At 37.4% G+C, this 27,672-nt stretch overlaps 1 protein-coding gene across 5 annotated transcripts in view; it reads left to right on the top strand.

The window, feature by feature from the left end:
* LOC136878870 (poly(ADP-ribose) glycohydrolase) overlaps positions 1-26,647 on the top strand; it is a 171,689-nt gene extending 145,042 nt beyond the window's left edge. For all 5 annotated transcript variants that reach the window (XM_068228816.1, XM_068228817.1, XM_068228818.1 and 2 more), the window contains one exon: positions 19,957-26,647. In XM_068228816.1, the coding sequence (XP_068084917.1) occupies positions 19,957-20,555 (599 nt within the window). In that variant the 3' untranslated portion in view covers positions 20,556-26,647. The remainder of the gene's footprint in view (positions 1-19,956) is intronic.
* Positions 26,648-27,672: the final 1,025 nt, after the last annotated feature.

The following is a 27,672-nucleotide window of genomic DNA, read 5'->3' as shown; positions in this document are numbered from 1 at the left end:
ATCAGAGCGCTAGGTATACCTTGAGTGCAGTACGGCAATACGGTGTGAAAATTGGGTTTCAGAGGACTGGACAATTGGTATTATTATCCCTTTATTTAAAAAAGGATGCAGAAGAAAGTGTGCCAACTATAGGGGGTATCACTCTTCTTTCCCATGGTCTGAAAATAATGGGAAAAGTGGTTGAAATCAGACTGCGAGCAGTTATTGAACCTTTCCTGGAAGAAGAGTAGCATTGATTCAGAACCAATAGAAGAACATCAGACCTTATCATCCTAAGGATGTTAATGGAACAGCACTGAGAGAGAGGGACAGACCTAATTGTAGTATTCATAAACCTAGAAAAGGCATATGATTGATTGGGTGCCTGGACCAGTCATATGGAAGTGGCTCAGAGAACTGGGAGTGCCTAAATATCTCATAGACAAGGTCAGATGTTGTACCACTACTGTAGCAGCTGTGTGTATGTTGGGGATGGCCATTCAGAATGGTTGAATACCACATAGGGTGTTCAACAATGGAGTGCACTCTCACCATTGTTATTCCTTATTGTCATGGACAGTATTCTTAAAACCTGAAAAGAGAATGAGATGGAGAACTACACACATTGGTGTTTGCTAACAATGTAGCCATCTGGGGAAAGACAGAGGTAGAGGTACAGACTAGGCTGGATGAATGCGTACCCAAGTTCAAAAAGCTGAAAGTGAAAACATTCAGTGTGTTCAAGTAACTTGGGAGTATTATTTCCAGCAGAGGTACTGTAGATAAAGAAATAGTAAACAGAGGGGCTAGCAGTTCCAACTTCTACAGCCTCGTAAGACATCTGCTTGGGATAACAAAGTGCCTATGAGAACCAAGCTGACTCTGTATAAGTCATACTTTGTGCCCGTTCTCATATACAGTCTGTAAACATGTACACCGAAAGAGAGAGAAGTTAGTAAACTGCAAACATTTGAAATGAAGTTTCTATGAACTACCCTCCAAAAGAAAGAAGAAAAAAAGAAACACAAGGATCATGTAAGGAATGATGACATCAGAATGTAACTTGAAGTGGATTCGATAGAAGAGAAGCTAAGGTCTTTTAGACTAACATGATATGGACATGTAAAGCAAATGCATGGCACAAAAACACCATGTGCATGCCTAGAAAGAATGACTGAAGGAGGAAGGCCAGTGGGAAGACCTAGGAAGAGATGGCTACACCACCTGAGAGAAGATGTGGAGAGAAGAAGAAGGAATTGGAAGCCAGTGGTGAGAGAAGGCACTTCTGGACAGACAACGATAGCTAAAACTTGTTCAAAACCACCCTACCCGGCATGCTGGACAGGTTCTATGATGATAATGATGGTGATTAAAGGCAGAGATATGAGTTACCAACGTAATTTGCACTGAGGATTCTTTTAATATATCAGGTTTGTGACGTTATTAATGAATACATTGAAATTGACAGTGAAACATCATTCTCAGTGCTAAACTTTTAGTTTTAATATTAATCTGAACTTTTCACCTTAGACTAATTTTCACTTAAGGAAACTCGCATAATGTTATTGTCACTTTAAAAAATGTCATGAATTATTTTAGCGCTCAAAGTAAGTTACAGTGGTTATACAAGAGTATTTTACAGTATGCCGAGATTAATTTTGAGCTTGACCCTGGTAAAAAGAAATCTGGCATTTTGGTTTATTTTACTTTTCTAACATTTGGTATATACCCTTTGCACTGATGCATCCATTGCATTTAACATGTCACTGAGTTTAGGTATTTGAAGATTCAAGTCGTCTTCTCCATCACTAGAACTGTTCTTGTTTGCAACGGTTCCATCCTCTTGACCAGTGCCATGTCAATAGGCACCAGCAATGATCTCATCCTGTAAGGCCCTCCACACACAGGTTGACTGTTTAGCAACATAAGTTTGAAACCATTTGCACATCAAACTATTCTGCAGCCAGTTTGCAATCGATTGATGTTCTCCTTCTGCACACGAACATGGCTGAATCTGGATCAGTTGACAGTTTCGTAATACATATTACTACAGAGTGCGGTGATCGAAGCATGTTTAGTACCTATTCTTGAAGGTGGTTTTGGCAACGTGTAAAGTAATAGTTCAGACATAGTTGTCTATTATCAATGCTGCAGACCACAAAGAGAAATATCAAATATCATTGCAGCAGAACAGTTGAATCAAAACACCAAATTTATGGCATTTTACAGAATGTCCAAAGATTCTTATCTGGAATTGATAAAGATGGTTGCTCCTACCATGCAGAAGATGGACACAAATATGAGGGAGTGTGTGATTGCAGAAGAAAGAATCAAAAGAAAAGAAAGGATTTGAGTAACCTTTGTTATTACTTATTGTTTTGCTTCACACAAATTTAAAGAAAGATGACACTAAAGAAATAGACATACATTTTAAACAAAAGGAAGAAAGATCTCTTCTGTTCATAATTTAAGGGAAGTATTTGTAAGTTTTTTCCACATTTTGTAATAGTTGGAGGTGAGACTCCCTGCAAAGTTTGTTAAAAAACTTATGTACTGGGGCCTGTTCCACGAACGAACTTTGCAACTTTTCAACTTTGCACTTTTCACTTTTCAATTCTTGCAAAGTGCAAAGTCTTTCTGTTCCACCATGAACTAGGCTGTACTTTTCAATTTCTTCGCAAAGTGAAAAGTCTTTGCGAATGAGTGATCCGATCGAGTTTATTCCATGAGCAAACTGTATAGGCCTAATACTCTATGATTTTAATGCTTTACTTTTCGCTGCAAACTTGGCGGTATAATTATCGTACCGTTAAAGTTTTTATCATGGGAAAGAAAGGTTATTACAAGAAGCTGGCTGTGGTGGAAGTTGTCAAGGAGAAACGTGACATCCTTTTTTGACAACTTTAAAGATAACCTCTCAAATGATGACACACATCAATGTTAACGTTAAAGATAACCTCTCAAATGATGACACACATCAATGTTAACGAGAGTACCATCAACACATATACACACAGAAAGACATTCACCCTTCATTAGAAATCCCGTCGCTATATTGAGTGGATTATCAGGCCAACATACTGTTAGGAAATATTACATTTACTATAACATCTACGACTTTGGTAACAGTTCTGCAAATAATTGATTTTGATGTCCCATGCATTGCTGTTACACAGTACAGCTGGGCACCATTTACTAAAAAATGTAAACATAAGAATTTGTTCTTTTTTGGAAAGGAATTTACTTCTTTATGTTTCAATAAATGACCGATCATTTCAAGAATATAGTCAGCCTCTGTTGGGATAATACGAAATAACTCACAATATTACGTCGAAGTGAGGTTATGAAAATTAATCCTGTCTTTGTATGTTCTATTATTGGATTCTTCATCACTGTCCTCACTTGATGCTAACAAAAGCTCACGTCGTAACGTGTTTATATCACTAAACCAAATTCTACGCCAAGAAACTAATGTACATACTTGTTAATTAACATATGAAAAGGGAATCATCTCTTTGCAAGATTTATGAAAACTTTTCACTTCATTTCTTTGCACTTTGCATTTCTGTACCAATGGAGGAACATAACAGGCTTGAAAAGTGAAAAGATTTCTAACTTTTCACTTTGCAAGCTAAATCTGAAAAGCGATGGTGGAACAAAATCTGAACTGAGAAGTGCAAAGTGCAAAGTGAAAAGTTGCAAAGTTCGTTCGTGGAATAGGCCCCTGGTATGCTTATAGCTGCAATGATTGAAACTGGAGGAATTGCAGAGGTATGTGAAATGCATAGAATCTGATTGTTGTGAGGCAGTTGTGATAAATAGTGAAAAATGGACCTATGGTCGGGGTGCTATCTCATCAGTAACACTAATAATTTTACATTTTAATAGTTTAATTTGAGAATCAGTAAATTCTTCTATTTCAGGTATCAAGCTCAATAGAAACATTTTGATAGCCCCTATCCTTTCAGTTCTGTGGGAGCTAGTGGCAGCCATGTTAGTAGGTGTTTCCAGTCTTGCCCTATTTTTTTCTTTTGCTTTGAAATATTCAGCCACACAATTATCTGCCTCCGCGGACGATTTATTCCTGACCTTCAGTCTTTTCTTAACTTGAGTCTTTTGCAGCACTACTGTTCTCTCAGGCAATGCTTGGGGGGCATAGTGCTTGTTTCAGAAGTCGTGGTGCCAGGCTGAGTGGCTCACGTGGCTGAGGCACTGACCTGACCCCAACTTGGCAGGTTTGATCCTGGCTCAGTCCGGTGGTATTTGAAGTTGCTCAAATACGTCAGCCTCATGTCGGTAGATTTACTGGCACGTAAAAGAACTCCTGCGAGACAAAATTATGAAGACTGCAATATGTTTGATGAATCCTCCGGTGGGCCATTGCAATCCTCAAATCTTTCTGAATTTTCTAATATATTGTCTGTTGTTTTGTGCTATGGTATTTGTGACAAATTTCTGGACAAGGGAAGAGGCAACGCTTTTATGGATAGCACACAAAACTGCATGGTATCTGCCAATTAGTATGCCACTTTCTTTCTTCTGGATCCACTTCGCGGAGGTTTCAGTTTGCATATAAAAATTGTACGAAGATTATGCCACTTCTCTTTGCACTCAGCCACTGAAATCAATTAAATGAATACAGTTACAAAATTTTCAAATAAAATGACACTGAAATAAAAGAATATTTATGGGTTTTTTTTTCATTTTTATATTTGATTTATTTCCTTCTGTACAGGAACTTGGCTACTGGATGTATCTTTTATCACTTTTCTTTATATTTTGCAAGAGAGGAGACCACAGCCGGAGCCATTTTTAAAGATACTACGAAAATAATCTGGGATGTATTGAAAGAAATGTGTATGCCTGTACGTACAGGAGATCAAAGATTGCTGATCGTTTTCAGATGATATGGAACCTTCCCAGCTTGCACTGGGGCTGTGGACGGGAAGCATATCTGAATACAGAAATTTCCAAATAACGATTCTCGAAATTACAACTACATGTTCTACCATTCTAATGTCATGCTGTGATACAGATGGACTTTTCACTATCATCAAACCAGGTTACGCCGGACAAAACAGTGATGAAGATATCTTTTAATGCCAGTGCATTGAAATTCTTGATGACCCAAGAGGGTTTAACATACCTCCGCCTTCGCCGTTGAGACACAATGAAACTGACTGACCATTTCCTCACTACTTTTTGGCGGATGAAGCGTTCCCATTGCCATGCAGTTTCATGAGGCCTTATGTAAAAAGAACCCTAGACAATGTGAAAAGGATTTTCAATTACAGGTTGGGCCAGGGAAGGAAAACTATTGAATGCACCTTTCAAATGGCAGCACAAAAATTTGTGGTATTGAATGGGCACAGACTGTGTTGAAAAGCAGGAACAGTGAATGCCATTGTAAAAGCTGCTTGCGTCCTCCACGACTACGTACGTAAGCAAGAGGGAATTGCCTACAGGCCGTCAGATAGGGAGAAGATGATGAGATAGTGGGAGTAGCTATCAACATAAGATAACTTGAAGTATATGATTGTTCTTTGACAGCTACTTTGAGGAATTATTTGGCAAATCATTTTCCTTCTTCTCATATATCTCTACCCTGACAATGGAAATACACTATACCACAAATAGGGAATGATATTATCAATGTCCGGCTCCATGGCTAAAAGGTTAGCATGCTGGCCTTTGGTCACAGGGGTCCCGGGTTCGATTCCCGGCCGGGTCAGAGATTTTAACCTTAAATGGTTAATTCCCTTAGCTCAGGGACTGGGTGTTTATGTTGTCACCAACATCCCTGCAACTCATACATAACACTATCCTCCACACAATAACATGCAATTACCTACACATGGCAGATTCCGCCCACCCTCATCGGAGGGTCTGCCTTACAAGGGCTGCACCCGGCTAGAAATGGCCACACAAAATTGATTTATTTAATTTTTTATTTTATCACTATTAACTGTGTGTGCTGTAAAATAAATACAGTAAAAGTCCGTTATAGTGAGAATTTATAACGGCAAAAATTTACTCCCTATAGCAGATTGTCGTTATATCCGATTTTTCATAAAATTCAGGAAAAACTCCATACATTTTACAGATGTGCCAAGTCTCCCGATTTGAGCGGGAGACTCCCGATTTTTCATCGTTCCTCCCGATCGCTGGGTCCACTCTCCCAATTTTCAGAGCAATATCCATAATTTTCGTATTATTTTAAACTCCTGCAGATTTCCTCGTTCTGTCGATATATGGCTGAGTATGGCTGGTCGATAGTAGTTCTAATAATGATACCAAGTGGCAGTACTGGGCACGGTGGCCAGTCATGTGCTGCTCTTTGGTCTATAATACAGTCATTCTCTTTGCAAGCGAGTCAAGCGAGTAACATTCTCTTTGGAGTAACCTAACCTCAGAAACATAGGCGTTCTACCCGGGACAAGACCTGCAGAAGTGCTCGTGTTGTGCCTTAATATTTGTTTTGGCCAAAATGTCAACAAAAGACATATGATGCAGTGTTTAAAAGTGCTTATAGGGAGGAGTTTCTGTGTTTGAGTGAATCCAGAAAGGGGCCAACGTTCACATTTTGTACTATATGTAGTAGGTGTGATTTTTCAGTTGCACATGGCGGGAAATGCGATATACTCAAGCACATGCAAACGAAAAAACATACGGAGAGTGTTCAGTGTGTAGAAAGAAACCAGAAACTGAACTTTTCATGTAAAAACCAAGATATAAATCCTGTGACGAATGCTGAGGCGTTATTTACGTCATTTATAGTAGAACATAACCTGCCTGTAAATTGTGCCGATCACGCGCGACCTTTGTTTCGCAAAATGTTTCCTGATTCAGAAATCGCTAAACGATATGGGTGTGCTGGAACGAAAACAACAGCTATCATTACAGAAATGTGCACGGAAGAAAGGGCGAAAATTGTATCACATTTGCAAGTGAATGCATTTTCTGTTGCTACTGATGGTAGCAATAAAAGCGACTTGGAAGATATATCCCATTGTTGTAACATTTTTTAGGCCTGAACTCAATTAAATTGAGAATTGTCTACTCTCTGTGCCTAATTTAGAATGGGATGCTACTGGAGCAAACATTGCCAATCTTTTGCTCTCAACTTTTCAGGAATTCCGCATTCCATTAAAAAACTGCCTAGCTCTTGGTGCTGATAATGCTCCAGTAATGGTAGGATTAAAGAATGGTGTGGCAGGATGTTTGAAACGGGAAAATAGTAACATAATCATCGTAGGCTGCTCTTGTCACCTAATTAATCTTGCTACCGAGAAGGGTAAGGCATGCTTGCCCGTTAATGTAGATGAAAGTATAATTGATATATATTATTATCTGGAAAGGAGTGCAAAGAGGAAAGAAAAGTTCGGAGAATTTCAGACTTTAACACAGAGATCAGGAAAATTCTGAAGCATGTGCCTACTCGATGGTTATCACTATGAAGGTGTTTAGATAGGATTTTGCTTCAGTGGGACCCTTTGGTTACATTATTCAGGAGCAAAATTGTGAGTAAGGATTCTCAGATGGGAACTTTGAATACTTACAAAATTCCTAAGCACACTTTAAGTGCAGATGTGTCTTGTTTGTCTGAAAATGTTAAGGATTGTCATAACATTTCACCTCACTCCTCAGTTAAAAGGAAAACCCAGTCATCAGTTTCACTAAAAAAATGAAACTACTTATGACACTAAGAGCCATTCATTGTCACGTGAAGAACTACTTTTCTTGTTCCTTTCATCAAATTTACATAAATCTTTTTTGGCCTTTTTCTCTCAAGTTTTATGGATATCTTTGAGAATCCAAACGTAGTTCTTCAGTCAAGTATGCCGCACATCTACTTATTGAGGTCAGTTTTGGAGGAACTATTGAAGAATGTGATGGCAAGTTTTGTGAAACCAGACGTTATTAAAAGATTCTCCTCTCTCCGTGATGTAGATTATCATTCTCCAGCAAATTAAAAGGATGATTGTGATCTGATGATAGGGAACTCTGCGTTTGTTTTAGTGAACACCTTGAAGTCTGAGGAAAAGTGTATATTCTTTAAGTCTGTTAGAAAGTGTTTCTCTTCATCGTGTGACTACATGGTACACAAATTTCCATTCAAAGATGAAGTTTTAATTAATGCAGAAGTTGCAAATATTTCTGCTATACGTAAGGCATCATTATCTGCCCTTAGATTTTTCATAAACAAGTGTCCGAACATTTTGACTAGTGAAACGGAACATTTGGATGAAGAAACTGATATTCTGCACTCCCAGTTCTGTAACTTTCAGCTGAAAGAAACAGACCTGGCAAAAGGAAGAATTGATGTTCAATGGGCATTGGTAGGTCAGATGAAATCAGTTGATGGTGTACTTAAATATGACACACTCTCTAAGGTGATGCTTGCTATTTTATCAATTCCACATAGCAATGCAGAATGTGAAAGGATTTTTAGCAGAGTCACAAAGACAAAAACACAGTTCAGATCCTTGCTGTCTGAACAAACTTTGGAGAAACTTTTAACCTTGAAATCAGTTCAGCAAGGCAAGTGCTTTGAGCAAAAATTTAGTTCCGAGTGTCTGAAGAAGGCTAAGTTAGCTACTGGTTTGTTGAACAACGATTAGTCGTAATGTGATCACCATGTTGAAGGATGAGAAGTCACATGTTCCTACAGTTCAGGTATGTCCAGTATTTAGTATTCACATGTAAATGATGGAAAAAATATATATATGGGCAAATAGAATTGTTAATGTATTGAATTATAATGAATTTGTACATGTTCTGCCATCAGTGATGTGTCGTAATACGTTGTGATTCGCTGCAAAATTTCTCCTGATTTTTCACTTTTGAAAGTTGGCATGTCGTAAATCGGTATGAAACGGCAATAAATTTAATTTAATTTCCGGGTTGAACCGTGTTGTACTTGTACGCACATCACGTACAGTTTGCCGACGTTTCGAATACATTGCAGTATTCTTTGTAAAGCTTACAAATAGGTCCGTACTTTTTGACGTCCCGTCACTTTTCACCAAGCTGTCGCTAACAGAAGTATTTCCGCTATTAGACCAGAAACTTCCAGAAGACCTGTCAACACTAGCTAAAGAATGCCTTAGCGCCACTTATTTCTATTTCAAAGGGGAGTTCTACGAACAGACAGAAGGGGCCGCGATGGGGTCGCCACTCTCTCCAATAATAGCAAGCATGTATATGGAACACTTCGAACAGAAAGCCTTAGCTACATCTGCCCTGAAACAGAAATGTTTTCTCCGCTTTGTGGACGACACTTTTGTAATCTGGCCTCACGGGAGCAATAACCTACAGCTATTTCTCGACCATCTCAACTCCATACACGTAAATATTCAGTTCACAATGGAAATAGAAGTAGACGGAAAATTACCGTTCCTGGATGTGCTAGTAATACGCAACCCCAATGGGACGCTGAGTCGCGCAGTATACAGGAAACCCACTCACACATACAGGTACCTACACGCCTCGTCTCATCATCACCCATCACAAAAGCAAGCTGTCCTAACATCACTAGTGAACAGGGCCATAGCGACATCTGACGCAGAGCACCTCGAGGAAGAGAAAGAACACCTCACGGAAACCCTTAGGAAAAATGGCTACTCGCTCAATAACATCCGACGAGTCCTTAAAAAATCAGAAAACAAAGAAAAGGCCGCCACAAGAGAAAATAACGGGAAAGAAGAACTGACCCGCCAGAAAACAGCGATTCTGCCATACATTAAAAACACTACAGACAGGATCGGCAAGATACTGGACAAATACAACATAAAAACTATCTATAAACCTCACCGTAAGCTAGCCCGTTATCTACCACCAGTAAAAGACACAATAGAATTACAGGCCCCTGGAGTGTATCACATTGAATGCAGCTGCGGAGCTTGTTATGTAGGTGAGACAAAACGTCTGATCTCCACCCGCCTAAAAGAACATATCCGTCACACCAAGAACCAAAACGCAGATATTTCAGCAGTAGCCAAGCATTCCTACGAAACTAGGCACGGAATATCATTTGACGAGACCAAGATCCTAGCAGCTATACCTTGGAATCTGGAAAGGAAAATCCGAACAACATAAATTTAGAAGAAGGATATAAAATCAGTAATTCTTGGATGCCTATCATTCATAGTTTAAGACATACAGACCACAACATAAACACACGGGCCGCAACCCCATTACATAACAGCGCGGGCAAGACCCCACTACCTGGCTGTGAGGCATACTTTCCATAATTCTCGCGAGACAGCCAGGGCTTACGTCAGCCAGAAAGACTAGGATATAAAAGGCCAAGATCAAGACCACTCTAGTAGTGTAATTTCTGCCTGAGAGACTGATTACCTCGGATCGAGTAGGGGTATTTCAGTCGCCTTGACAAAGAATACTGCAATGTATTCGAAATGTCGGCAAACTGTACGTGATGTGCGTACAATTACAACACGGTTCAACCCGGAAATTAAATTAAATAATTCTTCACACCATGGAAGCTTCACTTCTAAGAGGCAATAAATTTGATCAAAACTTGCGTTTTCGCAGATGATATCCACACTACGGCATACTCGTTTGTTATTTTTCAAAATCTGATACTGCATGGCTGGAAACGATGACTCTGACGAAGGAAAGTGCTCGCAAGCTTCAGCGAACACAACTAGCCATGGAGCGACAGATGCTAGGGATCAGCCTTAGGGATAAGATCCGTTCAGAGGACATCAGGAGAAGAACGTATGTAACAGACATCCTAGAGAGAGTAGCAAGACTAAAATGGCAATGGGTAGGACATATAGCTCGACAAGACTACAACAGGTGTACCTCTACGATTGTTCACTGGAGACCATGGGAACACAAGAGAGGCATTGGAAGACCCCAGAAGAGATGGCTCGATGACGTAAAGCTGTTGGCTGGAACATGCTGGTTTCCAAGTGGCTTAAGACCGAATACGATGAAAGCATGTGGAAGAGGCCTGTATCCAGCAGTGGATTGAAATAGGCTAGAAAAGAAAAAGAAAGAAGATACTGCATGGAAGTGTCCATTTCCTCACTACTTTTTGGAAGATGAAACATTCCCATTGTCATGCAGTTTCATAAGGCCCTATGTAAAAAGAACTCTAGACAACATGAAAAGGATTTTCAATTACTGGTTGGGCTGGGGAAGGAAAACTATTGAATGAGTCTTTCAAATGGCAGCACAAAAATTTGTGGTATTGAATGGGCCCATACTGTGTCGAAAAGCAGGAACAGTGAATGGCATTGTAAAAGCTGTTTTTGTAACAACAGGAAATGCATACCTCTGATGCATTATTTTAACTCTGAAAAAATTATAGTATCACTCCAGAGGCTTCTTTGGCAAACGTTTCAGATTTCTTATTCAAATAGCGGCACCTAACTTAACCGTATATGTATCATGAAAACATATTTCAAGCGTCCGTAGAGAAATGATAACCTCCTCACTATAAATTTACATTGGAATAGCCTTTCCGAAATTTAACCAGATCCGAGAAAATATAAACTATCCTCTGAAATCAGTAATGCACTCTGTCATATCTAATCGAATCCAACATCGCCTTTGAATGTCAACGAGAGAGCTCGCTAGTTGACATAGTGAGGAAACGATACCAATGATGATCAGTTGCGTGTAGTATAAATGCTGGTGCACATAAATATTGGTAACAGATAAAGTCACACACACTCAATCACTCGTAATAACAGATGTGTCAGTGATAGGGCTTTCGCTGTAACTGAAGGATAATGCACAGTTTAATGTAGAAATTTTGAAGGGACAGAAAAAACTGTCATTATAGCGGGGTTCTTGTTTATGCCGTACTCGCTATAGCGGACTCCTACTGTACCTAACAAAATAAATAAATACCGCTACATACTGCACCCGCTCCCTACCCATAGAGTCTCCGGCGATAAATCTACAGGGTCGTTAACTGGGTAGAAATCAAGTGGGCATCAAAATGTATAAGAATAACTTAGCAGCATAAAGGGTAGGAGAAAACGGGTGTCATAACTAAAAATGAATGAGAACATTATTTTAAATATTAAAATCAAAGGGTTTATTATCCTTCTGATAATGGTGGAATCTGATGCAAAATAACATATTGAATATACATGAATAAATACAAATTTTGCAGCCAACATGTTGAAGATTGTTTCAATATGTTTTGAGAATGAGACTATGTACCATCATAAAGCCAGTCTGTATCATGATCTCACATATATGGAATAATAAACAAAGACAATCACTCTAACTATCCTCATTAACACTGGAGTATATTTACATAACTTACACACAAGTCTGAGTGAAGTCTAACCTAGATCCAACTTGACAAACATAATAGTAAGCCTGTTTAAAATAATATGCACTAAACACAAAGGAATAACACAAATTGCTCTGGTCATCGAACCCAGTATACACATAATTAACTCCAAGATTGGAACCTGTGATGACAAATCAAAATAAAATGCACTCTTTCATTTTGAATTTTCTTCAGAGAACAGCAGTCGATGGGTATTTCAGCATGGGTTCATACCTGGTACCTCAGAACTACTTGAGCTACTGATCTTGTAAATATAATAATTTCATGTACTCATATGTATTGTTTCTACAATAAATCTTTAGTGAATTTGAAACCTTCCAAATGGTGTTCTGACTATTTATTTTCCTGCAGTGTATTTGACTCCTTAGAGGGACCAATAGCTTTGATTTGTGGACTCCACTGACACTTTTCATGTTCTGCTGGGGCATAGCCCACATCGCCTTTTATGTATCACAGTAATGGACTTCTGTGCAATCGCTTTGCTAAAAGGAATGAATAACATATTTCAAGATTGACTTGGTACTCATTAAAAGGTGAAGATCTAAACAGAATGTTTTTATGCTGACCATATGGCATGGTAACACAGATGTGGTGAAAATAATCAAGAAAAAAGAACGAGGAGAGCACTGTCGATAAACCAATTGTCATTTGTGTCTGTAGTAACTTTTTTTTTTTTTGCTAGGGGCTTTACGTCGCACCGACACAGATAGGTCTTACGGCGACGATGGGATGGGAAAGGCCTAGGAGTTGGAAGGAAGCGGCCGTGGCCTTAATTAAGGTACAGCCCCAGCATTTGCCTGGTGTGAAAATGGGAAACCACGGAAAACCATTTTCAGGGCTGCCGATAGTGGGATTCGAACCTACTATCTCCCGGATGCAAGCTCACAGCCGCGCGCCTCTACGCGCACGACCAACTCGCCCGGTGTCTGTAGTAACAACATCTAAAAAGTGATGAGGAAAGGTGGTAGATATGGTGTTCTTTATTTATTTTTTTTTTTTTTTTTTAACCAAAAGAACTACTGAGTAACTCTCTTGAATCTACTGGTCACACAGTTGTTTGACATCAGCAAGAGAGAGAAAGAGAGAGAGCCGTCAACTTCAATTACCAAAGAATGTCTAAATCGGAATTCCCATTTCATTCATGCCAATGCAAAGAGAAGATTGTGTTACGTGAAGTGACAGGAAAGTTGAGAGTGGGAAATAGGAAGCTATCTACTCTTATAGAATATCTCCCCTATGTTTTAATGGTGTTCAACCCTGGAATGAGCTGAAAAGAAATACATCTAGATGGTAGGTAACAGATGAAAGTTATTTGAGGGGAAAGAGTAATGAGGTGAACGAGCTCAAATGTATACCTCGATAAACAATACAGGAGACGTCAAATATATAAAACTGTTACAAACGGCAACATTACTTTCATACCAAGCAGTCTCTCCTTAATTTTCAAACCTTTATTTTGTTGATCGGCTGATTCATCTTCATTGTACCTCTAGTACGAGGGCGGTACAATAACTAAGATGGTAAGACCTCTGTTTGTGTATGAATTTATTAAACAAGTGCTCCAAATGACTTGGCTACTAGATTGACAATTCATAAACTATGTGACCAACTCTCGATTTGTGTTGCCAGCGCTCTATCACTGTGAGAACACCTGATGCAACCCCAAAAATCACATAAATTATCAGTGCATGTTGCAAATAAATCCTCAAAAACTGAAATACACTATGCACACTTGCTAATACCATCCGACACTAAAATGAAAAATGTAAATTATGAAGCGTGAAAAAGGAAGTAATAAATTATTCACCGCTAATGACTAGCGTTCGAAGAAGATTATGGCCTACAATGGGAATTCAGGGTACAAAAATCCTCTGTTGATGTATGACGGTCACCATCGTTGCCAGATCCCAAAGATGTGACTAAATTTTCTACAGCAATCTCTACTGCATCTTCATTTGCCCATGCCTCGCATGTTGCTCAAACGCTAAACATCAGCCAGATTCTATACTGGCATGATTGGAGCCTTGTAATGACCAAAGTTGGGAAGTAATTGAGTAAAAGTAATCAAATTATTTGTAACAAATACTTTTTAGTAATAATTACTTTTCATAAAATGTAATTTTTATTCATAATTTACTTCTTGAATTAAAATTTTAACTGTTACATTCTACTAATCAACTTAAGAGCTCCAATACATCGGGGTATAAAGTCAAGAATATGGTGTGCACTCATTCATTTACTCACGGCTTGTTAGTTTCTGGTTAAGATTTAGATAATAATGTACTACGACACTGTGAGATTGCATGTAGTTGATTTGGAACTGGAAGTAACGTATGATGACAAAGAGGTTTAGCAATTTTCATCCTGCTATTTGAATAAGTATTTTGCGTTAGTTGACCTCCAAAATAATGAGAACATGACTGAAATCCAGACTCTGGGAGCAATTGTTACTAAGGTATCATAGTCTCACTTAGTGATGATAATGTCCCTATGCTAAAAAACATAAAATTAAAATGTTTTTCCTTGCAGACTTTGGTAACATTCTGATGATAATGTCCCTATGGTAAAAAAAAAAAAGAACATGTTTTTCCTTGCAAACTTTGTTAACACACCAGCATCATGTGAAAATAATTGTCATTGCTTTCTCTAAAGTGAAGTAAATGTAAAATTACTGATTACTCGTTGAAATGAAACTAAATTCCTCCACTACACAGAGCTGAATAGGAGCATGGATATGTTATTTTCCTGTTCTAGTATCCATAGATGATGTACCATGGTTACCATGGTGTCAAAAAATTGTTGAAGCAAAACTGTCCATGCTAATTCCAGATAGTCCAAAAACATATCCATGTTAAAAGTAATTATAATTATGTAAAATATTTCTCAGGAAACTGTAATTCAGCCTACTTACTTACAGTTTTGTACTTTTCCCCATGACTGGTGGATTGATAAAGAATACTGTCCCTAATTATTTCACAATAATTCTCAGGCATTTTATTAATTTATGGGAATTCAAACTACTGTAGTTGGAAAGCATTAGAGTTAGAAATGGCTGTGGAAGTAAGGAGAAATTGAAGGAACTTACTAGGAAATGAATCTAGGAAAGAAGTCGGCTAAGGATAACATGATGGCAAGCATAATTGGCAGTCATACAAATTTTAGTGTTAAATGGAAGAGTATATATAGATAATTTAAGGCAGAAACAGGTTCCAAGAAGGACATTTCAGGAATCATTAATGAACAAGGGGGGGGTGTGTATGCGAGGATCTTCAAAAGGCAGAAGTATTCAGTCAGCAGTATGTAAAGATTGTTGATTACAAGGATAATGTCCAGATAGAGGAGGTGACTAATACTAAAGGAGTTAAAATTTACCTAAAACAATGACATTTACAGTAAGATAACAAAAGTTGAAATCTAGAAAAGCAGCTGGAATTGATAAGGTTTCGGGGGATATACTAAAAACAATGGGTTTATTTTTTGTATGAAGGAGGTATACCAAATGAATGGAGAGTTGCTATAGTAGCCCCTGTGTATAAAGGAAAGGGTGATAGACATCTTGGATATTCAGGAGGTCAAATGGACTATATCGCGATTGACCTGTCTAAGGCATTTGATAAGGTACATCATGCGAAACTACTGGCAAAAATGAGTGCAATTGTACTTGACAAAAAAGTTACTGAATGGGTGGCTATGTTTCTAGAAAGTAGAACTCGGAGAATTAGAGTAGGCAAAGCTTTATCTTCCCTTTAATAATTAAGAGGGGAATTCCTCAAGGCAGTATTATTGGGCCTTTATGTTTTCTTATATATATCAATGATATGTGTAAAGAAGTGGAATCAGAGATAAGGCTTTTTGCCAATGAAGTTATTCTGTACAGAGTAATAAATAAGTTACAAGATTGTGAGCAACTGCAAAATGACCTTGATAATGTTGTGAGATGGGCAGTAGGCAATGGTATGAAGATAAATGGGGTTAAAAATCAGGTTGTAAGTTTCACAAATAGGAAGAGTCCTCTCAGTTTTAATTACTGCATTGATGGGGTGAAAGTTCCTTTGTGAGATCATTGTAAGTACCTAGGTGTTCATATAAGGAAAGATCTTCATTGGGGTAATCACATAAATATGATTGTAAATAAAGGGTAGAGATCTCTGCACATGGTTTTGAGGGTATTTAGGGATTGTAATAAGGATGTAAAGGAGAGGACATATAAGTCTCTGGTAAGACCCCACTAGAGTATGGTTCCAGTGTATAGGACCCTCACTAGGATTACTTGATTCAAGAACTGGAAAAAAATCCAAAGAAAAGCAGCTGGATTTGTTCTGGGTGATTTCCGACTAAAGAGTAGCGTTAGAAAAATGTTGCAAAGTTTGGGCTGGGAAGACTTGGGGAAAAGGAGATGAGCTGCTCAACTAAGTGGTATGTTACAAGTAATCATCATTATGAGTCCATACTGAAATTCAATGTATTTCTTAAAATTACAAATTATTTATTTGATCAGCCACCTATTCAGTACATAAAATTGATCAAATAAATAATTTGTAATTTTAAGTAAGTGGTATATTCTGAGCTGTCAGTGGAGAGATGGCATGGAATGACATCATTATACAAATAAGTTTGAGTGGTGTCTAAAAGTAGGAAAGAACACAGTATAAAGATAAAGTTGGAATTCAAGAGGACAAATTGGGGCTAATATTTGTTTATAGGAAGGGGATTTAGGGATTGGAATAACTTTCCAAGGGAGATGTTCAATACATTTCCAATTTCTTTGCAATCATTTAAGAAATTCCTAGGAAAGCAACCTATAGGAAATCTGCCACCTGGGTAACTGCCCTAAATACAGATCAGTAGTAATTGATTGATTGATTGATTGATTGATTGATTGATTGATTGATTGATTGATTGATTGATTGATTGATTGATTGATTGATTGATTGATTGATCTGAAATGTGGCATCATCATCTTCTCATGGTATTTCACAGCTTTTCTGGATCTGAACACATACGAAAATCCATTTGCTGTACTGGCATGAAGCACAACAATTCTTACCCCCTTTTAAATGAGGGCTCTTCAGCCTTTCTTTTTTTTTTTTTTTTTCAGGGTATTGGTTCATATTGAGCCACATTTCATCAAGCCATAGATGCTGTGAGAGAGTGTTTAACCATGTGGTGGATGTAAACAAGAGAGTTAGCAACTGGGTGGAAATCACTGGCAGCTTGCTATTAGTTTGATTTCTCTGTTTTGACAGCTCCTAAATGGCAATTAAGAAGTTATAATTTTTTTCCAAACATACCTTTATGATAATAGGTAGCATTAGTAATGCAAAGGAACACACACACAAGTGGCAAATGAAATGAATGGAAAAAGGTCTTCTCCTTGGAGCTCGGGGGACAGTTCTCAAGCGTGTGGTAGCCATCCTGAAAGAACTCGGCATCACGTAAATGAAATAGATGACATTTGTAAAAATATTTTGGAAGACGTAGTTAATATTTTGCATTACCATTTGTATGGTACCTTTAAAAGTGTTGTACCAAGCGAGTTGGCCATGCTATTAGGGGCGTGCAGCTGTAAGCCTACATTCGGGAGATCATGGGCAGCCCCGAAGATGGTTTTCCGTGGTTTTCTATTTTCACACCGGGCACCTTATCTATGGCCATGGCCGCTTCATTCCCACTCCTAGCCCTTCCCTACCCTTTCATTGCCATAAGACCTATCTGTGTCTGTGCGATGTAAAGAAAAAAATTGAAGTCTTGTGTCAGTAGACTGTAATTTTTAGGTACTTAAATCTTGGTGCATTTTCTTCTGGACCATTGTGGTCATCTGGAATGCTGGACATGTTTTTATATTTTTATTTATTTTTATAAATATATATAGAAAGAAAGGAACACATGAACACAATGACAGGTCAGAGTGGAAAGAGGATGCAACAGAAAGAGGAGACGAAAAAAATCTCCACATCTTCATACACTGTGATCTTCACACTGATGGGCTCGCTCCTCATCCATACCAGTTTTACCTCTGCCCCTGTGAAGCTCAATCCTGCCTCCCAGCTTTATCAGGACGACAAGCATGGAAGAGAATAAATAAAGATGAATAGAGATGGTAGGAGACCAGGAATAAAAGACAGACATAGGGGTGGGAGTAATTCTTGACATGGTACATATTACATAGCACTTACCAGTACTTTGGTTTTTCCTTCCCCCCCACCCCCCGCCATATGATCTTTATATTTTTCTAAGCCGTTATTTTAATGATATAACAAGGTATAGAAGTAATTAGGATCAAGCACTTAATGTTACGACATGATGACTAGCTAAACTTAACTGTTAGTTCCTAATCCTCATCCAAATAGATGCTTTTTCAGTGATATAATTAGATATACACAAGTCATTATCACAACAGTATAGTCCAGGACGTCCAAATATTGTAGTTGCACTGTATCAGCAGACACGTGTAGTTCAGTAAGTGTGTCCTCCTGTTGCTGTACGCTCTACAACACCTTGTCTTCAGCAGCTTTGGTCATTCCAGGTGTTGACGTGCCCTTTAGATACAGAAATCAAATTACTGTATGGATATCCATGATCGACCATTTTCTGCCAACCCAGGCATCTTATAGCAAATATTAGGACAGCCTTGGTATTCTTAATAAATACTGTTAGCATAAATGCAAAAAATCTATACTTCCTCGTAAAATCTGCCTGTTTCATTCTTCTAACCTAGTTCTTAAAATGCAACTTTGTTTTGTTTTTCTGTGAACATAAACTGTGCTGCTCTATAAGGGTTCATTGATTCACTTCTCATATTGTTTAAGTTGCTACTTTTAAAGAGCCTTCAATTTTCTGCCTGCTATTGACATATTTGCAAGTTTTTCCAGAACAGTGATCAACAAATGCAAGACCTTTTCAGGTACCATTTCACTTAAAAAGTTAATTGCCAAGGGCAAAATCTCACCAAAGAAACTTAAAGGAGCTTTAAGTTATTACTTTTGTTGAGTGGTAGCTTTCAGAGCTATACTAGAACAACACTGGAGCTTTAGATTGTATTGTAATAACAGAGGATTCCTGAAATTGTTTTATGGTAATTCAAGCTTCATACATTTCACTCAAATATCAAACTTGGGAAGCAAAAAGTAGATAAACTATAGGGTAGCTTAGAGAAAATAACAATTTCATTCCGAAAGGAAGTTGGTCATCATTGTGAGTAAATTTAGGTAGGAGGAAGAAATGTATTGAAGTATTTGTCTCAAGGATGGAAATGGAAAATGAAAGAAATATTTGAAGCAAGCTATGTGGGAAGTTCTGATGAAGAATGGATCTTAAAGACACCCAAGATTTTCTCAATTTGTTTGGGGAAGTAGGTGGTGACCTGGGTGATGGCAGTGGTAGATAGTGGTTACAATCATTCAAATGTTAGAAAAATGAAAAGCTTCGTCAAACCAGTCTTAACTTTTATGAATTGAGCAATATTGGGGGTATTCCTTGGCTATTATTTTGCTATTCCATTCTGCCTTACTGAATTTATTGCCTGTTGTACTTTTTGTATGTAAATTTTCTACTGACCTTAAATATAAATCTTAACTTATTCTATATCAGTGGTTAAAAATAAAACAGTTTTTTAATATAATTTGTGTTTATCTCAACAGGGTTAGACAAGCAGAAATTATTTTCTCCAAAAGAAGATATCTCTAAGGCTAAGGATACAAAGAGTCCTAAAAAACGGAATTCATCTCCTACAAGCTTAGACAGACCATCAACTGCACCGCCCTTTTCAAAGAAGGATTCCCAATTATCATGTGCATCCCAAAAGCCTTCTAGAAAAGAGCCTTTGAGTGTTGGTAGAAAGAAGGATTTGGAGTTGTCAAATGACATCCAGCAAACTTCTCAAAAGGAACCATTGAATATTGGCAAGAAAGAAGAATCTTTCTTATTAAATGCCTCCAAGAAACTGACCAACACAGAACAAAATGTAACCAAAAAATATGAAAACAATCTGCCAGATGATAATCAGGAAGCCTCTAGCAATGAACCATCCAGCGAAAGCAAAAGTCATGTGACATCCATAAAAGAAACATCAAATGATTTACCAAGGCAACAAAATAGTGCAACTAAATCTGATACTCGTGCTCCCAGCAGAAGTGGAGGTAGTTTATTAGAATCCCTTGAGCATTATGACAACATTAATTCTTGTCCTCCAAAAAGAAGAATTTCCGACTATTTTAGTGTAATTAATGTACCAAAATAAGGAACCATTTAATGACTCCATCGTAACTTAAAAAGCAACAAAGCTGTATAAACATTTTGTATTTTTCATACACTGTACCTCCAAGATTGTTTTTACTGGTCGCAGGGTATCAGTTTGTAAAAGAACTGATCAGAATGGATATATTTTGTGGTAACGTTGACTTGTGAATTTTGTAAAATTTTGTATTTTATAGAGAAGAAATGTATATTATAACAGAGTTACTGTATAAAAAATAAATATGTTATGTTTGTAAATGTATATAATTTCAGAGGATGATATGAAACTTCTAAGGTAATTTTTAATATTGCAATGATAAGTATGGTAAAACTTGTTTAGGTTAATTTTTTGTTTTAGATGTGTCCCTTTGTTAGTGGAGTTGATTGTTTTGTTGTTTTCTCCTTACAACTACTATCACCTCCACCTCATTTGTTATTCCAGTGATAATTTCCCATGTGATATATGTAGTTTTTAGAAAATATCTTCTCCAGTATCATCTTCAGCTACTGTATTTAAGAACTTGCATCAGATTTGTATTGCAATGTTCTTTGTATATTTGTATAGTACGTACCAGTGAGTTAATATTTTAATTTTTTTTCTCCTCCTTCATAGAGGGTTAGGAAATTCAATTTGGACAGGAAAAGTCAGGTATTTATCAGAGAATATTTTGAGTAGTCAGAGAAATTATTTTATCTTATACTGTTATTCCTCTAAAGTTGGTATTCTCCATTTCTCAAAATTGGCCCCTTAGACCTTTCGGTCTCTTAAACCTTTGCAAAATGAAGAAATCAGTAGTAAAAATAATAATGATAATAATAGTGTTATTGGTTTTATGTCCCACTAACAACTATTGACGGTTTTTGGAGATGCCAAGGTGTTGGAATGTTCTCCCGCAGGAGTTGTTCTGTGTGCCGGTAAATCTGCCGACACGGGGCTGACGTTCTGAGTACCTTCAAATACCACCGGACTGAGCCAGGATTGAACCCGCCAAGTTGGGGTCAGAAGGCCAGCGCCTCAACCATCTGAGCCACTCAGCATGGCATAATCAGTCTTTGTGTAAATTATTTTATGATATACTATTTTAATGAACAATTTTCAAAACATTAGTCTTAAAAAAATAACAGGAAAACTAAAGGAACAGAACTGGGGCTGAAAACTTTCATTGGTGCTGTGTAGGACTGGCAGTTGGTAAATTCAAACTCTGTGTAGGTATTTCCTGAAGTTTGTCCTTGCTATAGGCTGCATGTTTCAGCCTAATGCTTCATTTTTGTGATCAAGCTATTGTTTTAAGAAATGTCATTGTTAAAATGAATAGTATTAGTAGGTATAACAGAGAAATTAGTACATAACGTCCCAGCGTTAATAGCTGATTTGAAGGAAGATGATTATTAGCTGAGTGGCTTTCTGCCAAAATTGCTGAGGTTCTAATCTCAGTTAGGTTGGCATTTCCACATTTAAAATTTTTTAACAGGGCTTTGTCGGGATCACAATCACAAGTTTTGATGTAAAATACGTACCATGAGATAGATATTGTTGAAGTAAAACAGAGTTAAACCTTGTTAGTGTGTTCCTCATTAACACGTTTTCCCTCTTAGCGCTTCATAAATTCCACGTCCCAATTCTCGTCTATTAAATATATATAAAAATAGATCTCTTACTGTACTGTGTAACGAATTTTTGCCATTAATGCTTATGATATAGATGTTAATTCCCATAGGGAATCTGAAACATTTGTTCCGAATGAATAAATTTATAATACCAATATAAATGATCCGTTATTGGACATTATAAATTTTCCAGCTAACTCATTCCTGGTTGCCAGCGTTTCGCCCCCCGTATTCTATATCATCTGATGGCCAAGCAGGCATCCATTTTTGGTAGTGAGACAAAGTCTCTCATAGTGCATTGGCACTGCCGGTGGCTTCAAGTAGCCTACGCAGTGGCCTCCACGGTATGCACTAGCCATGCATCTTGGTAGGTGTGCTAGGTACCAACTGATGAGCCCAGCCTAGCACACGGGGGGGCGAAACGCTGGCAACCAGGAATGAGTTAGCTGGAAAATTTATAATGTCCAATAACGGACCATTTATATTGATATTATTAATGCTTAGTACGATCACATTTTTCCTAGCCCTGAAAATTTTTTTTTTTTTTTATCATCTCTTGTGAAAGAAATGTGATCTCTAACTCGGGAAAGAACCATCGCCACAGTTGTGTGATTACGGTAAAAGGCCTTGGATTCCTGAACTTCACAGGATAAGTTGCACCTTCGGGGAGCAAGCCATATGCCTCAGGAATGTTCAGTTTTGCTTGCCAGTTAACAGCACGATTGCTGAATAACACAGTGAGCCTGTTTGTGCTTGTATTTCGCATTCCATTCAATAGTTAGAAATGTATTTTTTGTTGAGTGGTGCAGTGAAGTGTAGCGAATATTTGTTGCGCGATAGCCTATATCTGGATTAGGAACATAATCGTGTTGACTAGCATGGTGCATATTTGTCTTGTGATAGCCTAGTTATGGATACAGAAAAAGTCGTGAAATTCCTTGCTACTGAAAATAAAATTAAAATTTGTCAGGAAGTGGGCTGGCATATGCATCTTCAGAGGTGGCATGAATGTTGAAACTCACACTACGAGTTTCAACTCGATCACTCAAGTTGGTCAAAGTTTTGTTAGATTCAAAATGGTGGCCAAAGTCATTCCTTGCAGTTGCACATGGTCGAATGTAACCTTTCAGTGCGCTATTGTTATCTATAGTGTTTCCATATCCCTCTTAGATAATTTTTATTTGTATATTCAGTAGTACATTTTCTCGCTTAACACATTATTTTTCTTTGTCCCCTGCAGAAACGTCTTGATGAGATTTTACTGTATCTAGTCAGTATGGTTTTGAAATTTTGTTGTTGTATTTCTTATTTCTATACTAAATTACAAATCTTCAGTGTACAATGGTTTTGTGATATGAGTAGTAACGTATGTATGGGGTTCCAGTAGCATGGAACTTGCCTCAAAACGGTTGGCCCACTTTAAATTTGAGACGCTCCTGACTCCTTTTGATGCTTGACATTGGTAATTTTGGGCTTTTGGGAATTCTGAAAAGTCACTATCCTATCAAATGTGTTTTTGATCATTGTGAAGTCATTTATTGCTTGTATGTCACAGTATTTTGTGGAAGAAAGTCATTTTTGGCACTTTTTCACACCACAATTTTCTCAACCCTTCACTCCCTCTGCCCCCACCTGTATACAGTACAGCACATTTAGACCAATCAAACAGTATCTCATACAACATGCAAGCACGGCAGAATTCAGAACTACACTAGTTGTTAGTCATGCGCCACTGTGAATTTAGTACCTCTAGATGGTGGTGGTATTGTATCACTTGATGACAACATACCAAAATGAGATTCTGCACATGTGTCCTTTCTCTTTACAGTGAAAGCTTGAATTCTGTTGTCTATAAATTATATTGATTTGAAAACTTCCGTGTTTTTATGACAGTCACCAGTCTAAGTATGGTTCTAAAACTATGGACGTATTCTCCATCAAAAAATTGTGTAGTGTCGGAAGAGCCTTTAACCTTAAATCTTCGACCAAAACCAGAATGAGCCAGGGTTATTTCAGCAACCCCAGGAATAAACTGTGATAATCTGAAGATTGTTATTTTTTGTTGATTTATGAAAAGAATACATATAATCATGCAACATTGATAGAGGTAATATTTCAGCATATTCCCCCCAGTGTTCTTGACTTAATTCGTGAATTGCTGTATCTTGAAGGAATTTCATGGGAATATACTCCCCAGGGTTGTTTACTTAATTAATGAGCATAGTAGAAATAAGTCTCTGCCTGCTTTGAACACTCATGACAAGTCAAATTTTATCCATTTACCTGTACTGAATACACTTTGTAGAAATAGGAGTTTGTTCTGCAGTATAAAATTTTTCAAGGACCCTACAATTTACTGCATGCATTTGGCATGTCTACTGTAGATGATGATTGGAGACACATCATCTGCAGTAGTTTGTCAACATTCTACTTTGTGAAGGACCATTGATTTTCCCCTTTTAGAAACAATTGCCACCACCACTATTCTGGACTATGGAAGCATGTCAGGTGTGTAAATAGGTTTGGCAATCCTCCTTGCTCTGGAGTCTCGAGACCAGCAGCCAAAATCACGAAATCTCATAAAATTTCTACGTGCTTGTGCAAATCACATGTTGTAAATATTTCTCTCATGAAGCCCAGGACTTAAGCTCTTCTGAAGAATTACATCTTGGTTAATATGTTGTAATACATGTGCAGCATATTTTTAGAATTTTCTTCCCTTGTGAGTACTCTATATTGGATCTTGTTTGTATTCAGAAACTGAAAATTTGCAAAAAGGAATGAAATGAAACAAAATCCAGTTTAGGAACTCTTCAGAAATGGATGAAAGTTTATTTGCTAAATAAAAACTGTGTGTTGCATTGCTTTGGAATGAAGGATAGCAGAACATGCTTCAAGATACAAACACAGCCTGCAAAGTAGAAGAGCTACTGGCTGGTACTTCACCGCCTTGGGATATCTTGCCCGATGTATTTTTGTTTTCAAAACAAATGCACCTGGAACTGCATGGTACGCAATTTTGTGGGACCTCTATGAATTACTTCCAGGTTTGTGATTGTCTTTTGGTAGTCATCAAAGTGAGCTAAAAATATTACTTTCAATAAATTATAGGTGGAAGGGTGCAGGTTTTTCCCATACACCATAAATGTAATGCTCAGGCTCAAATGATAATAATAATAATAATGTTATTTGCTTTACGTCCCACTAACTACATTTTAAGGTCTTCGGAGACGCCGAGGTGCCGGAATTTAGTCCCGCAGGAGTTCTTTAACGTGCCAGTAAATCTACCGACACGGGGCTGTCGTATTTGAGCACCTTCAAATACCACCGGACTGAGCCAGGATTGAACCTGCCAAGTTGGGGTTAGAAGGCCAGGCTCAAATGAAATGACATATTCTGCTATCTGCAATGTGGGTTGACAGGGGAAAGTCAGACTTCCTACCGGCTTTCTTCCCACTTGCATGTATGTCCGTGGCATTACTTCTGCTATTCAATATTTGTTTATCCTGTTGTTGGGTGACTGAACAGGCAGAATGGGACTGAAATCAATCCTTAGTTTTTATCAATGTTGTTTTTACATGCAGATGGAGGTCTTTTTAAAAGACAATTTTATTTAATTGTGTACTGGCTGAAATTCCTTCATTGCAACAAAATGTAAATTTATGTTATCTTAAAGTGTGTAATTCATTAACAGTTCATGATACTAAGAAAGAACTGTAAATCTTGGAATTTTCAGCCAAAAGAAAAGTGTATTTCTAATGCTTATCTTGCACTTGCATGTTATACTTCAAAAGTAGTAAGTGCAAATATTTATATTTAAAAAAATAGTACACAGCTTTATTTCACTTTCTATTATGATATTAGTACACTGCAGTTTGGTGTGTAATATTGTACATGGATGCCTTGTTTAATATTGCTCTGGTAATGAAACCACCACTGTGATCTCCAAAGAAGAAAATGTTTGTAAAACTGTCAAGACTGCTGTATGTATTATTATTACCATGACTGTACTATTAATATATGTTAAAAGAATACATCACCATAATTACTTAAAGTTATCTTAAAGTGTGTAATTCATTAACAGTTCATGATACTAAGAAAGAACTGTAAATCTTGGAATTTTCAGCCAAAAGAAAAGTGTATTTCTAATGCTTATCTTGCACTTGCATGCTATACTTCAAAAGTAGTAAGTGCAAATATTTATATTTAAAAAAATAGTACACAGCTTTATTTCACTTTCTATTATGATATTAGTACACTGCAGTTTGGTGTGTAATATTGTACATGGATGCCTTGTTTAATATTGCTCTGGTAATGAAACCACCACTGTGATCTCTAAAGAAGAAAATGTTTGTAAAACTGTCAGACTGCTGTATGTATTATTATTACCATGACTGTACTGTTAATATATGTTAAAAGAATAGATCACCATAATTACTTGTCACTTTTCTCACAACTCTAAAATTTTGAATAAAGATTTGCACTGATTTTTTATTATTACTTTAGTTCCATTTTACTTGGAATCTTTCCATGGTGTGTTCTGCAATGGATCTTTATAGACTGGGTATGCTATCATCATGTGTGGTTTCAAAACAGGGCGGACAGGGTTAATTAGAAAGACATGCCTTTCTGATATAGTAAAATCCCCTTTATCCGGCTATCTCAGAACAGCACTTTTGCTCATGGGTGGAAAGAAAAAAAACACACAGAAGCTTGTAGGAATCAGAAAATTTTAGTCACTCCTGCGTGTGCATGTCTGCACTACAATGTTCTATTGTTCCTGTCATTATTAATAGATCTTCACATACCATTCAGTAGTCAACAGTAGGCCTAGAATGAAATTCAGTGCATGCATGTGGTTTGTATACCCAAGTGTGAAATTGCATCAAGATGGATAAGTCCACGAGGCATACAAGAAATGTTCTGACACTTAGGCAAAAGCTAGAATTGCTGGATAAAACAGAAAAAGGAGTTAGAAAGGGACAAGTAATGGAGAAATATCATGTGGAAAGTTCAGCATTATGCATCTCGCAGTGAAAATTTGGATCGTGTGCTTTATGAGTGGTTTTCTCTGAGATCTGAAGGTGCATTAAAAAAAATAATAATAAAAAAATGGACATTCCAAGTGACTGTGTTTATTCCATAGGTTGGCTTAACTGTTTAAAAAAAAAGCATGCTATTCTTGAACTAGATGTTTCAAGTAAAGAGAAAAGTGCTGAAAAGTTCTCTACTAGTGAATTTGTAGAATCATTTCACAAATTAATTGAGGGTGACGGTCTTAATGCAGATCAAATTTTGAGACAGGATTTTTGTGTTGGTGCCTTCCTACAACACCTCTCACCTATGAAAGTGAAACATCACCAAAGGGATTTAAACAGAGCAAAGACATTACACTCAATGAACTTCATAATTAGATTTGCATAGAGTTATAACTTGAGAATACACCTTTTAAGAGATGTATTGGTCCACGTTTTCAATACTAGTTGATTTCCACCAGATTTAAATGGTTATCA

Source organism: Anabrus simplex, chromosome 8, assembly GCF_040414725.1.
Source record: "Anabrus simplex isolate iqAnaSimp1 chromosome 8, ASM4041472v1, whole genome shotgun sequence".
Lineage (NCBI taxonomy): Eukaryota > Metazoa > Arthropoda > Insecta > Orthoptera > Tettigoniidae > Anabrus > Anabrus simplex.
Note: the sequence above shows the minus strand (reverse complement) of the source record. Positions and strands in the feature narration are given on the sequence as shown.